This window comes from Amblyomma mixtum, chromosome 8 (assembly GCF_055824585.1).
Source record: "Amblyomma mixtum isolate Tamu chromosome 8, ASM5582458v1, whole genome shotgun sequence".
NCBI classification, from domain to species: domain Eukaryota; kingdom Metazoa; phylum Arthropoda; class Arachnida; order Ixodida; family Ixodidae; genus Amblyomma; species Amblyomma mixtum.
Window position 1 is genome coordinate 74574692 of NC_143019.1, and position 16933 is coordinate 74591624.

The 16933-nt window shown below is 44.1% G+C and overlaps 1 protein-coding gene across 1 annotated transcript; it reads left to right on the forward strand.

Annotated features, from left to right (window-relative positions):
- Nucleotides 1-628: 628 nt before the first annotated feature.
- Nucleotides 629-15272, forward strand: LOC149333024 (pfs47 receptor-like). Its single transcript, XM_089558549.1, has 6 exons — nt 629-1065; nt 6355-6458; nt 7247-7299; nt 10853-10900; nt 12614-12837; nt 14881-15272. The coding sequence occupies exons 2-6, from the start codon at nt 6451-6453 to the stop codon at nt 15208-15210; spliced, it is 663 nt and encodes a 220-aa protein (XP_089414675.1). The 5' UTR covers nt 629-1065; nt 6355-6450; the 3' UTR covers nt 15211-15272.
- The last annotated feature ends 1661 nt before the right edge of the window (nt 15273-16933 follow it).

Below are 16933 nucleotides of genomic sequence, written 5' to 3' on the forward strand. Positions count from 1 at the left end.
GGCGATATCATAGAGCTCTCCTGCAGTGGGAATATAAATTTTATATATTCTGGCTTGCAAAGTCCATTCAAGGTCATGCTGCAGCGTGAAACGGCTTTTGCTGCTTTGGTCGTGAAGCTTCCCTACCATAGTCTTGCCGTCCCGATTATCTCTGTTGGTAGGGTGACTTCTCCAGTGAAGCGGTGGTTCCAGGTTCGAATCCCGGACCAGGACAAATTTTTCTTTAACTTCGAAGATTCTGAGAAAGCTACCTTAGCTTTCTTTTGTAGGCGTATGGCTGGGCTTGGATGGATGTCAATGAGTAGTTACTTCCTTATTACAAATCTACTCCACCTTGGGGGATTTTTCTGAACATTTGATCAAGACTGTTAAATGAGTAATTACTCGCTTATTACAAATCTACCCCCTTCTTCGGTGAAGCGGTGGTCCCAGGTTTGAAACCCGGACAAGGACAAATTTTTCTTTAACTTAGAAGATTCTGAGAAAGCTGTTTAGCTTTCTTTTGTAGCCGTATGGCTGGGCTTGGATGGATGTGAATGAGTAATTACTCCCTTATTACAAATCTACTCCACCTTGGGGGATTCTCCTAAAGATTTGACCAACATTCTTCAATGAGTAATTACTCGCTTATTACAAATCTTCTCCTGCTTGGGGGATTCCCCTAAAAATTTCACCAACATTGTTGGAACCTCGCCTCTAGCACAAAGGCTAGAAGCAGTGGCGCGCCAACTTCCGATTGCAGGGAAGCTTTGCAACGTCCAATATTGAGTCACCATGAGTGTTCTTTCCTCCATAGTGTGCGCGCGCGTAACGGCGTTATCGCCACGGAAGTTCCGGCGATCGCGCTTTGCAAGGCGTGGTGTGTTTGTGTGAGCATAAAACTGCACAGCGTGCCCCCTCGGAGCAGCCGCGCCGCTTCCAGTTCGTTCGGTGTCTACACCGCCCTGTACCGACGACACGATCTTCTCATCTGCAATTGGGAACAGCGGCCATTCTTTGTTCTACAGTCCTCGCCTTCAACTAGCAACAGTCTGCTTTTGGACCCCATTCCAGGTTGCAACAAAGGTTAGAACAATGCCATATATCGTTGCACGCGTTCAAATAACGCTACGTGTTTGATTGGAAGGTTTTGCCAAACTTGAGCGTTAAGAAACGATATTTATATCGTATTTTAATTAATAGCTTAACAATCAAACTACTATAATGATACTCCAGTGTAGTAATAATATAATGTGTAAATAAGCAAAATAATGTTTAACAGTTCGTATTTTAATGATGGTCTGCAATTAGCGATTATTTTCATCACGCGCTTATCAACAATGTCAACTTGAAATTGGTACTAAACGAGCCTTAGTCAAATGACGCATTCAATTTTTTTTTTCAGTTTATTGCTTGGTATGATGCAGATTATATTACGATATCGATAAATAAGGCGCCTAAAAAATGAATAAGGAATGATTGGAGCAATGCGATTCACTAGAAGTTAATGCTCTACAGGAATAAAATGTAGGACTAATTAGTTAAAGATAGTGATTCAAATGAATTTATTGCATAAAAAATATCGGTATGAAATTAAACGATAAATACAATGGGCGGAATTTCTTTACTACGACGAGCTGTTTATTACGGCTTTTAACGACCTGATAAAAACATGGAATGCAGTTAGAAACCTATCGGTAAAGAATCTGCCAGCTAAAGCTCTCAGTGTTACGTGAAATTCGTTGTGTTAACAACCATTTTATATGGGCGGGCGTTATCCCGTTAGTAATTATCGAAGCACATCGGCGCTTAGTGTACTTAGTGCAAGCATCGCCAACTCAATGATATTGTCCCATACCATGCCACATGATGCAAAGGTAACGATAGATAAACCGAAAACTATTTCTTCTATTAGATTCGATGACAGTGACGCTACTCCTGGAAAACATAAGTCGTACATAATTAACATCTTTCAGATCCCATTATAAATCGTGTCCTGAAATAGGGCATATATCCTGACAACATTAAAATTGACGGAGTGTGCCCTATTCCCAAAGACGGAAATGATAGTCCCGTAAATAAGTACAGGTCCATACCTGTACTTCCACTTATTTTAAAAACGTTTCAACTCTTTATCAATGGATGGCCAATATAATTTATTGAAAGATGTAACATTATGAACGCAGGGTTATAAAAGGCCGTAGTCTGAGCATGCACCATTTGAATATCCAAAGAAAAAAATTGCAGAATACTGAAAGGGCTTATTCTAAATGGGTTTATTCCTGACCAATCGGCAAGCATTCGACTACGTTATTCCTGCAGTCTTGTTCTCTAATCTTTAAGGCTGTGGAATGCATAGGAAGGCACGTTATCTCCAAAAGAATTACCTTTTCTAATAGGTATCAGTATCTCTCTTCGAAAAAGGATGCCCTCATTAAGAGTAGGACGTCCAAAAGGTGTTCTAGAAGGACCAATATTGGCATCTTCATTATTTACCGTACATAACAGCGACCTTCCTTCCACACAATTGACTCCCCAAATCATCCCACATGGAGAAAATACGAACGCCATTTTCTCATATGCATCACTTCTGAGCCGCCCCGGTGGCTTAGTGGATACGGCGCTCGGCTGCTGGCCCAAAACACACGGGTTCGATCCCGGCAGCGGCGGTCAAATTTCGATGGAGGCGAAATTCTTGAGGTCCGTGTACTGCGCGATGTCGGAGCACGTTGAAGAACTCCTGGGACCGAAATTTCCGGAGCTCTTCACTACAGTGACCCTCATAGCCTGCGTCACTTTGGGAGATTAAACCCCATAAACCAAAACATCACTTCTTCTCTTAAAAACAGCGTTAACGATAATCGTTAGCAGATAACGATTATCTGCTCCCTCTCTCTGATTGGTAGCACATAAACCGGTTACTGCTAAGTATTTTTTCAAAGCAAGTGTTCTATATTTAAAACAAAGAATCAAGTCTCTTCTGGTATTACAGCTCTGTCTGCGCTACAGCAAAATATTACAAGAGATAAAACATTTTTGGGCTTTTTGGAAAATGTTTGAAAATTTTTTTGTAAAACATTTTTGGAAAATAGTACATCATGGAATTAATGTTTATATGATTCTTTTACGTGGAAATTCTCTTGAGGTGAATTTAGAAATCTTAATGTATTCATGTACGCATTTGTCCTATAAATGATCACAACTTTTTTGCAAAGCATTACTTTTTTCACATACATTGTGAGCTGTTTGTCGAACATGCGACATAGTGCAGGAGCAGTCAGTCTTGAACCTTAAAATGACAAGTCATGGAATTTATGTTGATATCATTATTTCATGTAGAAACTCCGTTGCAAAATTTTAGACAATTTAATGCATTTTTGTACACATTTTTGTATGAATGATGAGAACTTTTGTGCAAAAGTTTACTGTTGTCATATACACTGTGGGCTGCTTGTCGAACATGCTACATGGTGCAGGAGCTGTCAGTCTTGAACACTGAGCTTGTCCCCCTCTTTCGATGTGCAAAGAACATCATTAAACAAAACAAAGAAAAGGGAAGAATACGCGCACAAGTGGGACGAACCTATTTCATTTTAAATGTTCCGTGTTGCCCTTATATTTTTTAATGTCATCAAACCTGTTCAGTGCGAGTTCAGGATGCATTTTAAAAGTCGGATTCTGCAGCGCTTAGGAAAAGTAAGGAACGGGAGGATTTGGTTTCTTTCTAAAGTACTCTTTCCGTTACGCGGCGTGCTATTGGCAGCGGACAGAATGCTTAACTTGACGATAACCAGGGAAGCTTGGCTTGGGGCGACGCGAGTGGCGGATAAGGCCCCGTGGGCGATTATCCTGAACTTGTCAGTTCCTTACGCTGTGCAAGACAATACTACAACGGCTGCAAATATGAAGGACACATCTCAACGCGGCGAGTACCGGCCTCAAATGGTGATCAAAAATTAATTGAAATGGTGGTTTTGGCGTCGAAAAGCATTTCTTCTATGTGGTATATAAAGAGAGGAGTTCGGGAGAAGCACGATCTACTCGAAGTAAATCGGATGACGGTCGTCATTGGTTAAGAAAAGGAAAGCGCAGACACGCAAAGCGTCATACGCAGCGTGTGTAATCAGCGTGTTCAGCTGACTACTTCTGGAATTACAGCGAAGATATAGGCAGGAAAGGAGTAAAGCCGGCCAGATGCTGCCGGCATCTCGATCGTACATAGTTCATTGGTGCACATGATGAAGGATTAGTCAATCATTTTAAGCAGCGAGTACGAGACAAGGGAGTCTTGAGCCATGACAAAGTAAAGTCGCTAGCACACAAAAAAAATAACTTCGTCCAACATGTCACGAAAGGGAAAGCAGTACTGAAGCTTCTGGCGCTGTCGGGAGGTCTTCAGGGACGGTGAGCTCTTCAGTACTGGGAGGGCAGGCTTCATCGGATAGCTTGACACACTACATCCAGAATTTGCCCTCAGTGAAGACGCAGTCAGTTTTGGCGTTAGGACTAGCACCCCCGCGCTAGAAATAGGTCATGGTAGCAAGAAGGCAGGACGAACTCACTAACCATAAAACGTTACATGGATGACAGCGAGATTTTTAGGCTGGTCATTAGCCCCCTCCATCACACATCCATTTTATTACCGTTACACCGAAAATATACGTACCTACAACACATAAATTCGTATCTGGTCCGAGGTATAGTGCGTAGCGCTGAGATCCAGATCGACATTTATCAGATATTTCGGCATGTTTTAAGTGCGCCCAGTCTAGGTGATCTGGACATCTAGATAAAGAGAATATGACTGTATATCGACCAATAATTTGTGTTAAATACTGCATATGCGATAACTGTAAAATTCTTCATTACAAAAATTATGTACGTGTTCATTCTACTGTTCCTTGGGTCATCTGCTGCCTCTAGACCTCCGCTATAATGCTACGATAATGCTAAAACAATGCAAAGAGCATTATGTCCACAATGTGAGTGGACTCCTCAATTGAAGAAATGCCCAATGGTCAGCGGGGTGAAGACCTTGTAATTTTGTATGACAGCATGCAAAGCACGGGTGCTTGCAACGCATGCTGTTTGCATTTGCGGGTATTTCACGAAACAACTCAGTTGCTTTTTTTCTTTCAACTATGCCGGCTTTGTCATTTCAACTACGATATTATTAACTTGAGTTAAAAACATCCTAGTCGAATTAACATAACAGGCATGGACTGCGCATGCAGCGTGAAGGCAAGGTAACAATAACGCATAACATAACGTAACATAACATAACAGATAAGAACCAGCTACACAATTGCCAAAGCTTTCCTCATATCAGCATTTAAGTAGTTATCATTGCTAGCGCGACTAGCGTTTTTCACATATTTCGGAGAAATATTAACTTCCCAAGAATTAATTTAACTGATTCGTGAACTTGAAATAGCTCTTTAAGTTGATGAGACCAAAATTTTATTATTATAGTGCTGGCTGTCGATATAAAAAACGTTTTTCAGACTGTGGTCTCGGACCTCTTAAGCTAAGACAGCTTTCGTTGTAGCGCAAGGTATAATTTGAAGGTAAAAATAGTAACGAAATCGCAAAGCGAATCCTAACCAAAGTGACTGGCATTCTAAACCAACTGTGTCCAGCGGAGTCAAAAACCTGAGGGATGCAAACGGATATTCCTCTTTACTACTTCCAATATATTCTTTTTAAGTGGGTTGGTTCATGGGCCTTAACGCCCCAAAGCGACTGGGGCTATGTGCGACGCCGTAGTGAAGGGCTCAAAAAATTTCGACCACCTGGGGTTCTTTGACGTGCACTGACATCGCACAGTACACGGGCCTCTAGAATTTTGCCTCCATGGAAATTCGACCGCCGCGGCCGGGATCGAACCCACGTCTTTCTGGTCAGCAGCCAAGCGCCATAACCACTGAGCCACTGCGGCGGCCCTTTTTAGGTAGGATAATGTTGCCGTGAAGCGATCGCGAGCACACAAACAAATATACAGGCGGCGCTGCTCATGCTTCCAATCTGTAGTCAAGAGCAATTTCCAGCTTTACATGCAGTAAGGCAACAGGAAATATCAAATTGTTGAAATTATGGAATTCTTATATCTCACATTCCGAGGACGTCACAAGTTATATCCACGAGGAGTCTAGCTTAAGGCAGATATAATGTCGTGAGAGCGTCTTCAGTTTTTTCCACGAAAAAACGTTGGTAAACAAGAGGTCTCAGAGATTATGCCTTGGTACGTAGAGGTTTAGACTCAATCCGGACATCTCTGTGATGTTTGTGGTTTGCTGCGTCAGCTCGCCACATAGTGTTCGTGACGACCCCGGCTGTGCATGAGGTTAATATTACGCTTGCTTATTCATTTTCAAGCCGGTCCTCTTGTGACCGCCCTCAACCAACGGCAGTGTTTTGTGCATCCCTGAAAGCACAGCGCCCACGTCGACAAACGCTTGTTGCAGTTCTGTGATGGAAAGGTGAGTGGTGAAAATTCTGGTCGAGCACACATTTCTCAGCCCCTTCGGCGTTAAGGCAAACAAGCGTAGGCGGGAGTGACGAAAGTTCTCCCGACTGATAGCCACTGGTCAGAAAACTGTGTGGATCTGATCTTGAGAGCCAGAAAGACCTGAGGAAAGTAACAGACAAGTCTATGAGCCATATAAAGCTTTCTTCCAAAAATTGCTCTCGCATGCGTCATCCCTTTCACAATTTCACTATCCGCTTTCTTCTATACGAGGAATGAAACTCTAATTCTGATTTTCGGCAGGCAGCCGCTAGAGAGATGTTCAGCCGCGCGAACGCCTTCACTGACAAGTGATAAATAAAGAATCATGTACCGTTCAGAGCCCGGAGAAGCCGCAAAGTAGGCAGCTCAAGCTTGGCAACTGCCACCTTAGACCGACGAGCGAAGCGTCAGCACGAATTTCAATGTACTACCACGTACAAGGACAAGGGTAAAAATGGTGTATTCCCTAACAGAGGCCCTGAGTGCATCGCCATCTGCCAGGTGGTGGAAGAGATCGAAACGACACACATAGAGTGAAGTTCAACCGTGGACATGTTTGGAATCCGCGAGGCTTCGAAATTTCCAAGTTTGAAAAGATTCGCAAAAATGAAGCATATTTTAGGCTTCCACTTAGCAGTGTACTACATATAATTATCTTTCTAGTCTAGCATGCCCTGCACATTCGTATTATAAGCGCTTGTTAGGGAAGAGAGGTTAATCTTCATTTCTCCTTTTTCTTTTGTTTGGGTCCATTGGAAGCTCGCAGCATCTCGTGACTTTTTTGGAGAACAATTTTGCGTTGTTGTCGAGGGGTAAGTAACTGCCTGTTCAGGCATTTCATTTATGAGACATGCTTGGAAAATGTTATTTACGCACACAAAAATGACCACACGACATATTGGAAAGCATAACGCTTTAGAATGATTACCATGATACATAATCAAGTCTCTTTCAAATTTTCAAACATCTCCACATCGGCATAGGATGTGTACCTTCAAATGTATGCCATGTAAGTTTCTGCATATAGGTGCCCACAACCTGGTGCTGCCTGGCATTACTTTGAGCAGTCAGATGTACCAATTCCACTGCGAGCATTGCCAGGAGTGAACGGTCAGACTGAAGTAAATTCATTGCGAAAAAGAAAATAATAGTGGTAATTCGCATATCTAAATTTGATTGTCTGACCTGACATTATAAAAGAGCGGTCCAGATCGAAATCTCGCTTACGGAAAGGTGCTTCTTATTGCTCAAGAAGTTTTGTATCGGACAAAGATTTCCGAGAACTTCCCTCTGAGAGCACACCCTGGAAGCGTGCGTGCACAGATCGCAGATGCAGTGACCAGTAGTCAGGATTCAGGTGGTCTGGGGAGTAGTATTAGGCGACAGGAGCGAAATGTTGTGTGATCAAAAAGATTATTATAGTTGCTGAGCTCATTTTTTCTATACACATTACACCAAAAGGCACTAATTGGTGTCTTCGTCCGCCATATGCGTACATATTCATAGATGTCCCAGTGAAAAAAAAAACAAAAAACGTCGCAAATTCTCTCTAATGTCGTCTAATGTGACAGTAGGGTGTACTTGTAGAGTGATATTCGGCGAAACTGCATGCGATGCACAACACATCCTGAAGCAGTTTACAAAGCCGAAAGTTGTTATAGTTGGTGAAGGCTCATGATGTAAAAAAAAAAAAATCGCGCGAAGGAAACACGAAAGGTGGTCAGGGCGACGCCGACAAGCTCCACTCTGTCCGTATTTCGTGTTTCCTCCACCCTATCTTCTTTACTGCATTTTCCAAATTCTTATTGACGAACATCATAGCAGAAAAAAGTTTCGACACACTTTCTTGTAGTGATAATTACCTGGCCGCCACGGAATATTTATCATTTGTTGTCAATTTTTGATCCAGCACCCGTGAGCGCCCGCCGGCGGTGCACACCTGATCATTTCCACTTTTTTCTATGCTAATAAAATTTTTATTTTCTTTTTGAAGTGAAAAACGCAGTTTGAAATTTTAATTAAGGGACTTCACGCGAAGCAGCACGATTCGGTTCTTTCCTTATTTAAGCAGAAGTGTCTTGAAGATTTTAGAAAGAGACAAAATTATGATCGCCGGCAATAAACAATAACGTCAGCAAGAAGCCGACTTAGGCGCAAGATTTATTTTCTATGTCTAAAGCCTCATCTACTCCACTTATGTTTGCATGCACGCTTATTACAGTACCTCGCATTTTTTCCGGAAATCTCGGTCACGTTCACTGTTAGCGATACTTCTATGGTACGAAAGTTCCTTTAAGCAGCATGTGCCACATGACTATCTTCCTATCTTCTGTACATCCACTTGGGCCGCACCTCATCTATGGCAAAATAAATGCATTTTCCAGCCTTTCTTGCGCACGGACTCCGCGCATACGACTCGCCATGCTACGCCTCTATGCTTGAGACATCAACTGGAGGGGTTTGGGGCGTAAACTGCACAGCTGCAAAATGCCGCAAGACCGCGTAGACTGCGTAGTTTTTCGTTGTATTCCCTGGCAGTCCACAAACTAAGAGGCTTCCTGCAGCAACCAGTAAAGCTATGTTTGAAATGGTTACAGGAGCAGTTCTGGGAGACATTTCATTTGCGCTATGAGGCATACACGGAGCAGTTTACGGAAAGATCAATAGTATGGTAGTTACGCCTCCAATCTACGTCGCAAAACTCTCATTGCCACGCCCTTTTTAAACTTTTGTGCCATTCATATAGATGCAGTCACCGACAAGCGTGACCTTATTCTACCTGTAGTATGCACAATTCAACTCAACTCAACTCAAAGCGTAACTTTGTGCTGATTGCTCAACACGCTTGACGCCATATGTAGCTGTCACAAAATTCGGCGCATTTTTGAAGCAAACAAAGAAAAACAGCGCCGCGCGGACGCGTCTCGCCGGCACGAGACGAACGGGAGAGGAGGAAACCCCCGCGGAGCGCCTAGCCTGTGCGTGTGCTCCCTCTCTCCTCCACAACCGCTCACCGCCACGGCGTGCGCCGAGGGAATGAGTCATGCACGAAGATTACTCTAGTCTAGAACATCCGAGTCGCTTCTACAGCTGACGGGGGGAAGAGGGGAAAGCCTTGCGTGCGCTAAGACATGTCCCCCTCCTCTGCACTCGGACGTCGGCGACGCCGCCACGATGGCGCCAGGCCAGAATACGCTCGAAACGTCGAGACGCGACCCCCGACCTCTGACCAATGGGGACGCGCGGCCGGCGAGAGAAAGAAAGGGAAACTACACTGGAGATGCTGCGTGTATGTGCGCGCCTACTCTGGCGCGTAGAACAAACAGACGTGAGAGCGAGCCTATAAAAGAAGGACGCTGACAGCTATCAGTCAGTCCGGACCGCCGTTTAAGCTTCATCGAAGCGCGCCCGTTCGACTCCCGGGAAAACACCACTCGGCCAGCATCGGACCAACGAGGCAACGTTCGCCAATCTGCGGGACGGCATCGTCGTGGAACTCTGGTCGTCGGACTGCCGCAGTGCCCGGTGAACAAATTGTGTTTTGTTTGTTTACCTCTCTCTCCTGTGTTAGTGCACTTTAGGTGCAATATTGCCTTTGAATTGTATTCTCTCTCGAGTTTAACTTTGCACGAAGTTGCATTATTCTGTTAGTCACTTTGTATGTGCGTGTACTAGTGATTGTGAAATCCTCTGTATCGTCTCCTTGCTGTATAAACTTTGTTTTGTTTGTGAACCTTTGGCTCCGACCCATTCTCTGGCTTGCGACCAGCGAAAGCTTGGCACCGAACGCCCAAAAACCTCTTGTCACTTGGTGGCTGGTCTCCGCTGAGCTTGCCACGCTGAGTCGAGGGCAGCTCCTTCGAGTCCGAGACCGCTACCCCCACACGCTCTAAGGGTGTCTGGGAGCTTCCCACTAAAAGTGCGCGAAGTCTGGGTGACAGTAGCATAAAAGGGCTCTCCTATTGCTTTCACTCCCACCATTCAATCACGCTCCACCTCACCGCGACGAAAGTACTACGTCTGCCGCTAATTACAAAAGCGACCTAGACTAGAGTTCTGTGAAATGAAGGCGGCTGCAACACAGGTGCATGGCACCCGGGAGGCAACGTATGTGTATATTGCCACTCTCTCTTCCTGTGGTTAGGTTAGGCAGTGAACGTGCTGAGGTTTCTCCTTTCCGGCTTCTCGGTTTTGCAGCCGCAGGAGGCCAAACTGTTTTCTTTTGGCTTGTGCGCTTAAAACCTTGATGTGGTGCTGAAGAAAACCACACTGACGTTGTAACCGCCGCAACATAGGCAGATGCTGTGTGCATGGGTGGCGGGGGAAATACGACGGTGGCCCAAAAAGAGTGTTTGATTTTCCCAGGGTTGAAGCTCCCAGAAAACTCGGATGATGGCACTTCCTTTCACAGACGTAAGTAACTAAAATTTAACCTCTTTTGATAGATTATTTCATGTTGTATAGAACACAACACCAAATGAAAATGTTCTGTAAATTTAAAAGCTGTTTAAATAGTTGTTTTGAGAGAACTGAATGGTATTAAAATTAGGCTTTCTCGTGTAGTTTTTCGAGCTCCGTTTCCATGAGCAAGACCTTATACCAAGCTCTCACATCATGATAAGCAAACACGAATAACCGCACAACTCAACTGCGATGGTGTTCAACTTCCTAAAGACGCAGTGCCTTCAGTGTTCCCCAATTGTCCATCGTACCTTTCTTCTACACAATCATGTCGCGAGTACGCAGCAAGTAAGAGAGCACGTCAGGAAAATGACGATATTTAGGAAGCCATCAACAATTCTATCAAGGCAAGCAAGGAAGAAAAACGCATAAATTAAGTGTCTTCGTTTGAAGTCACAGTCACTCCAAAAGAAAAGAAGTCCATCATGTTTCTTCATTTACAAACTGAGACGTCTCCATATGTGAAATGTGCTGTCATAGTCCTTCCGGATCTGACAGTACCTGTGACTACTGGCATGGTGAGGCTGCGCTCACTACCTTTGAAATTGAAGAATGACGTAATTTAACACAGCAGACAGAAGAAGGCAGCTGCCAGGAAGCTAAAAATTGATTAATGAATTGAATTATTTTAATGGAAGCAACCGAGGTCAATAAAATGTTCATATAGACTTCATGTTACTGTTTTTCACGACTATATTATTTTGTTCATTTTGGCGTTCACACGCCGTCCGCTTTCGAAAACTGAAAAAAAAAAACGTGCGTTTATTTAAAATGCACTGGAATGCAAGAGATGCGGCTAGATCCTCATTTCATTCATTAATTCTACTGCATTTTGATACTATGCTGTATAGTAAATGATATATTGGTGTTAATATCAACTAATTGCGATGAACTGAGAGCAGGAACTATAGTATTGCGATACTTGGTCACAAGTATTATCATGAAACCATAAAAACGAAGCACTTAGCTCCATCTCGAAGTGTGTCTCGAGGGCCACGAAAGAAAGCATAAATTACAAATTAACATGGAAAATATAGAGCTTAATTATGCAAGCTGTTAAAAAGCTGTTATTATGTCGCTAATTCATATTATTAGTACAGAAATTACACTTCGGGTAGTAATATAATGCGCTGAACACTGCCGGCGCACCCTAGCAGCCGCCAGCGTATGACGGGCAACTAGCGTGACGTCACGGAGCAAGCTGAGAGGCCTTGAATAATCCAAGATGGTTTGTACTTACTCATGGTGGAGCTGTTTAAGACTCTTGAGGTTGGCTTACACGCTACATAAATAACCCTGAAAGTGTTAGAACGGAGAGCCATCGCTATAGCTCAGTTGCTAGGCGACTGGCCGTAAAATCTCGAGGACGTTAGTTCGGATGCCACCAATAGCATGTGGGTGTTTTTTCTTCCACTTTATTATCAAATACATTTCAGCAATAACCTAAATCCAGTCGTATTTCCCATTGCTCTATAGAAGAAATTAAGCGAAACAGATCGACAGATTCCCTCATCATCATGGGTTTCGGTGATTATTGTTCCTTCAAATGTATGTCATAATGAGCCCCTCATTTTCCTTCCCTCGTCGGCTCAACCGCTGGTCATTCGGCATGCAACTGCTATGGGGGCTCATGCTCTATTGAAATGGGCCCTTTCTGCTTTGCAGTAGTCCTTCGTGCGGCGCTGTCGCCTTTAGGTTATATGTGGCTGCCATTCGACGGCGATGAAATCCTTGGACGCGCTCTACCCTGCGGCGAGGAAGGCGGCCGGACGATTTATATCGGCCGCGCTGAACACCAAGGAGACGTCATTCCCGGCAAGGTGATGCCTGGTGACGGCTGCTGCTGCGTCTCCTACGATGGCGGCGAGCAACGCTGCGACAAATTCGATGTGAGTAATCCACCGGTGTCCTGTTCGAAAATAAAAGGAAAAGTAAGGGTACATTGCGAACAACTCCAGCAAATCTGAAGCCAACTCCAGCGAGAGCTGTAGAGTAGGCATTTGACGAATTTATGCTGCCGTTGCCGGCGTCATCCGCACTCTGCTGCTCTCCCCCCTCACTCTGATTCCTGCATTCCGTTGCAGCGCCTGTCACCCTGGACGTCCGCATTGCATGCATGGATGAGTTACCGTGCGTGACTGTATGACATACGATCTTCCATGGCGCACTCCAGCCCTCCTACATCTCTAACATCACATGCCACACCTCAGCACTGATATCTAAATTTGGCTACTCCAACATTCCCTGTAGAAAGCTTTAAAAAAAAAATGCGACAGCATATCCGTTGTGGTGATGCGAGTGTAGCATCATCAACGCAACAATCGTTTCCACCATCAACCGCAGTTTCTGAGCACTCCGACTGCCATCAGCATTTCGCGCCACTGATGATATCGATGGTACTGAAACTTTTAAAATTTTAAACATCTCAGTATTTTCTGCTCAAAGTTAAAACGAAGTGCTAACCTAGTTTTCGCTTGGGTGTTTACTTGACGTTGTGTTAGGAAAGTAAAAACAGCGCTAAATTCTACACAAAACACACAGCAATACGGACAGGACGGGCGCTGACTCCGACTAAGTTTATTTAACAGTACCTTTTAGTTTACTTGACGGCACAAATTATTGGTGAAAAATTTTAGTTGCAAAATCATTTCTTTTATCGCCATTCAAGAGAAAACTCGTGATGCACGTGATGAAAAGATATCCACGATCAACAACATATAGGGCTGGCTGCGTCGTCTAGCTTCAGAATTCTCTGCACAAACAACACATGTACTTACGCCACTGCACTTGGCTCGAGAAACAGACCTTTGGCGGTGGTACCTATCTTGATACCTGCACAGTTAAGACATGCTAACTAGCATGCTGGTTTACTAATAATAAATAGTTAACTTTTTAGCTATTACTTTTAGGCTCCTTAAGTATTCGAAGGCATGTAGCCCACCGTAATTAATATCTATATCAGTGTTTAGAGTTTCGAAAGCGTGGTTAGCGTCGGCGCTGTAGAATAACAAATTTTGGTCATTTCGACGAGTTACCTGCACTGGACAGGTTGCTTTACGCGGAAGCTTTTCGAAAGAGCATGCATTATGGCGTGATGTAGCCAGAATATGTTGGGCTACAGCGCAGAGGGTGACCGGGGTTTTCTAAAATATAAACACTGATATGGATAATAGTTACGCTGGGCTACAGGTTTCTCAATAATTAAGGAACCTAAGAGTAAAAGTTAGAAAGTTAACTTTTCAATAGCATATCACGAGCCGGCTAGTTAGCATGTCTTAACTGTATTCTGATGTACTATATCTCTGACAATGCTGTGCCAAAAAAAGAGCCTCTTCCAAATCCAAAAAGCTTGCTTTCAAAAATTACTTAAAGTCCTTGTTCGTGCGCCCTGCATATAAAAAAAGGAATATATTTTAAAGGATACCGCCTATCATTATTTGGCGCAATTATTGAGCTCATTTCACGATGACTCCAGGTGTGTGAAAACAGGAAATAAGAAGCCAGAAATGCCCCAATGTCACCTTATGGCGCATGTGTTAATCCGCGCAAGTCTTACAGGGAACGAATCATCTCCATTTCCGAAGCATGAGTGGGCATGCTAACCCTCTCGCACGTAACGCCGCTCCAGTAGCTTTTGCAGGCGTCGCGCTGCAAAAGTTCCCTGGTGGGAAAGCGTATTAGGTAACAACGAAAGCGATCGTGTTGTAGTAGCCAGGAATCTCCTTTCGCTTCCATTCACAAATGGCTCACTGCACCACTGGATCTCACTCATCTACTTCTGCACACATCTGATCCTGCACGTCATTATCGTGTTGGCTCACGATTGGTAGAGGCATTTCTTTTAAAGCAGGAAGTGCCGCAAAAAATTTTGGTCCCTTATTCAACCTTAATTAGTCTAAAAATTTGCCACATGACACGACTCTGCTGTGCAGGTACTCGTCAACAGCGGTGCCAGATTGACGTGGATGCAGGGTTCTGACGGCTCCGTACCGGAAGGAGCCATTGAGGGAGGCTGGACCCGTTGTGGAGAAAAACTCTACATAGGCCGCGCTGAACACGAGGGTGCGTGGATAGTGGGCAAGGTGCACCCTTCCCACGAATGCCTCTACATCACGTACGGTGGCCACGAATACCGCTACACGGACTACATGGTGCTCGTCGACGAATCTGCTTTCTCAGTCTCTTCGCAAGCACGGAATTTCTACAAGCTAGCTCTATCAAGCATTGACTATCAGTGCAATAAAGGCAAAAATGAATGTTAAACTTCCGTAATGCTTTTGCACTACCTTATATTCAATTCTAAAATAAATATATCATTGAATAAACCTGTGCGTAAAATTAGTTTCGTAAAACAAAAATATGAGAAGTCTGCACGAAAACCATGGTGAAAAATCGCGGCGAAAAAAGCGCAGAAACTAACGGAAGTACTAATATCAATGTTCCCGCAGTAGGCACTTTTCGGTATATATATATGTATACATATAGAGTTTTACCTGTATGAGTGTGCGAATCTTAAGACTGTTCCAGCAAATCGTAGGTATTAAAGGGAAGGCGGACTGGTTTGTTCAAAATTCGTAGTTATTCCAGAATTCAAATCTATGAAGCTTCTAGCTAAAGCATCAAAATTAGTTCTGCGCTAGTTTTTAAAGTGGTGACGTCATCACCGATTAAAACCGCGGCAGTGTGCTCGCTTCTCCTCACTGCGTTGAAGTAGAGCTGGGATACTTGTGGGGACGTCATTTTTGCCTAAATTTCAGTTCTCCGCTGCCTTCGTCTGCATCCTACTTGACGTCATCCGATGCCACGAAGCACCACTTCGTGAGCTTCACCTTCGACGACATTCGTTTTCTTCCTTTAAACAACCGCTTCTTGGGTGTAAACTAGGCATCGTCGTATGAGACATCGTCACTGCCGCATCTGCCTGTCCTGCGCCTTGCAGAGTAGCGTGAACGCCGACGCCGCCTTCGCGGCGATAACGTCACCCTTTTAAATGCTATCGGAAAAAAAAAATTCGCATGCTTTTCCTGCAGTTTCACACATTCGACTCGTTTAAACTCCTATAATTCTAATACGTCATCAGTTGTCCTTTAAAGCAGATTGCTAGGCGTGTGAGGTTCCACCTCGTACACACAGTCATCCGTCATACGTATGAAATATATACATAAACTCGCTGCAGGAAGCGGGCTAACAACAAACTTGTGTAAGGTATAAAACTCTAATTATTATCCGAATGGATGGTGATGCGCCAGGTGTTTCAGGCCCGAGAGCCTGCCGTTGAGGTCAGCAGCCAAGAACCTCCACATGAACGTCGGCATTGCCGACAGCCATTTGTGATCTAGTTACCCGCTGTGTTGAGATCTGGCCTGCCTGCATCCCCGCCCATTAAGAGAGGATAAGATCCTCGGACCACGGCAACAGAACTCGACTGTCCTCAAGGACTACTACGGCATTCGTGAGAGCGACTGGCTGGGATAACAAACATGGACTGCGCTTCTCAACCCTTTTTCCTCAATCTCTTTTCAACTTTCTTAGCGCTTCTCCCCAGTGCAGGAAATCCAACCGGAACAACCTTCTCGTGATATCTCTGCCGTCCTTCTTCATCTTTCTCTCTCTCTCTCTCTCGTGATCACCAATTTTTAAAAATCGGGATTTTCAGGTAAAGCAGGTAAAGAGGCATAGTAATACCAGTGCAGGCGGACATTAAAAAACAGGTGATCAATATTAACAAGTGAAGCTTTCAAATTAATTGCAATAGTTGACTCTTTGTTTTTGCTTTAGGCGCGTGATTGGAATTAGAGACTTGTAAACGGTAGTTAGTAATGGCCGCCTCAGTTTTTAGAATTTCGAAATAGAGGTTACGCTCGCAGCGGTGGCTAAACAAAATATGGCTATTTCGACTTGTTCCAAGCGGTGGAGCGATTTGTTTGCCTGCGTGCTTTTATAAAGAGCATGTATTTCGGCACGATGTAACCTCCGACTTCACAG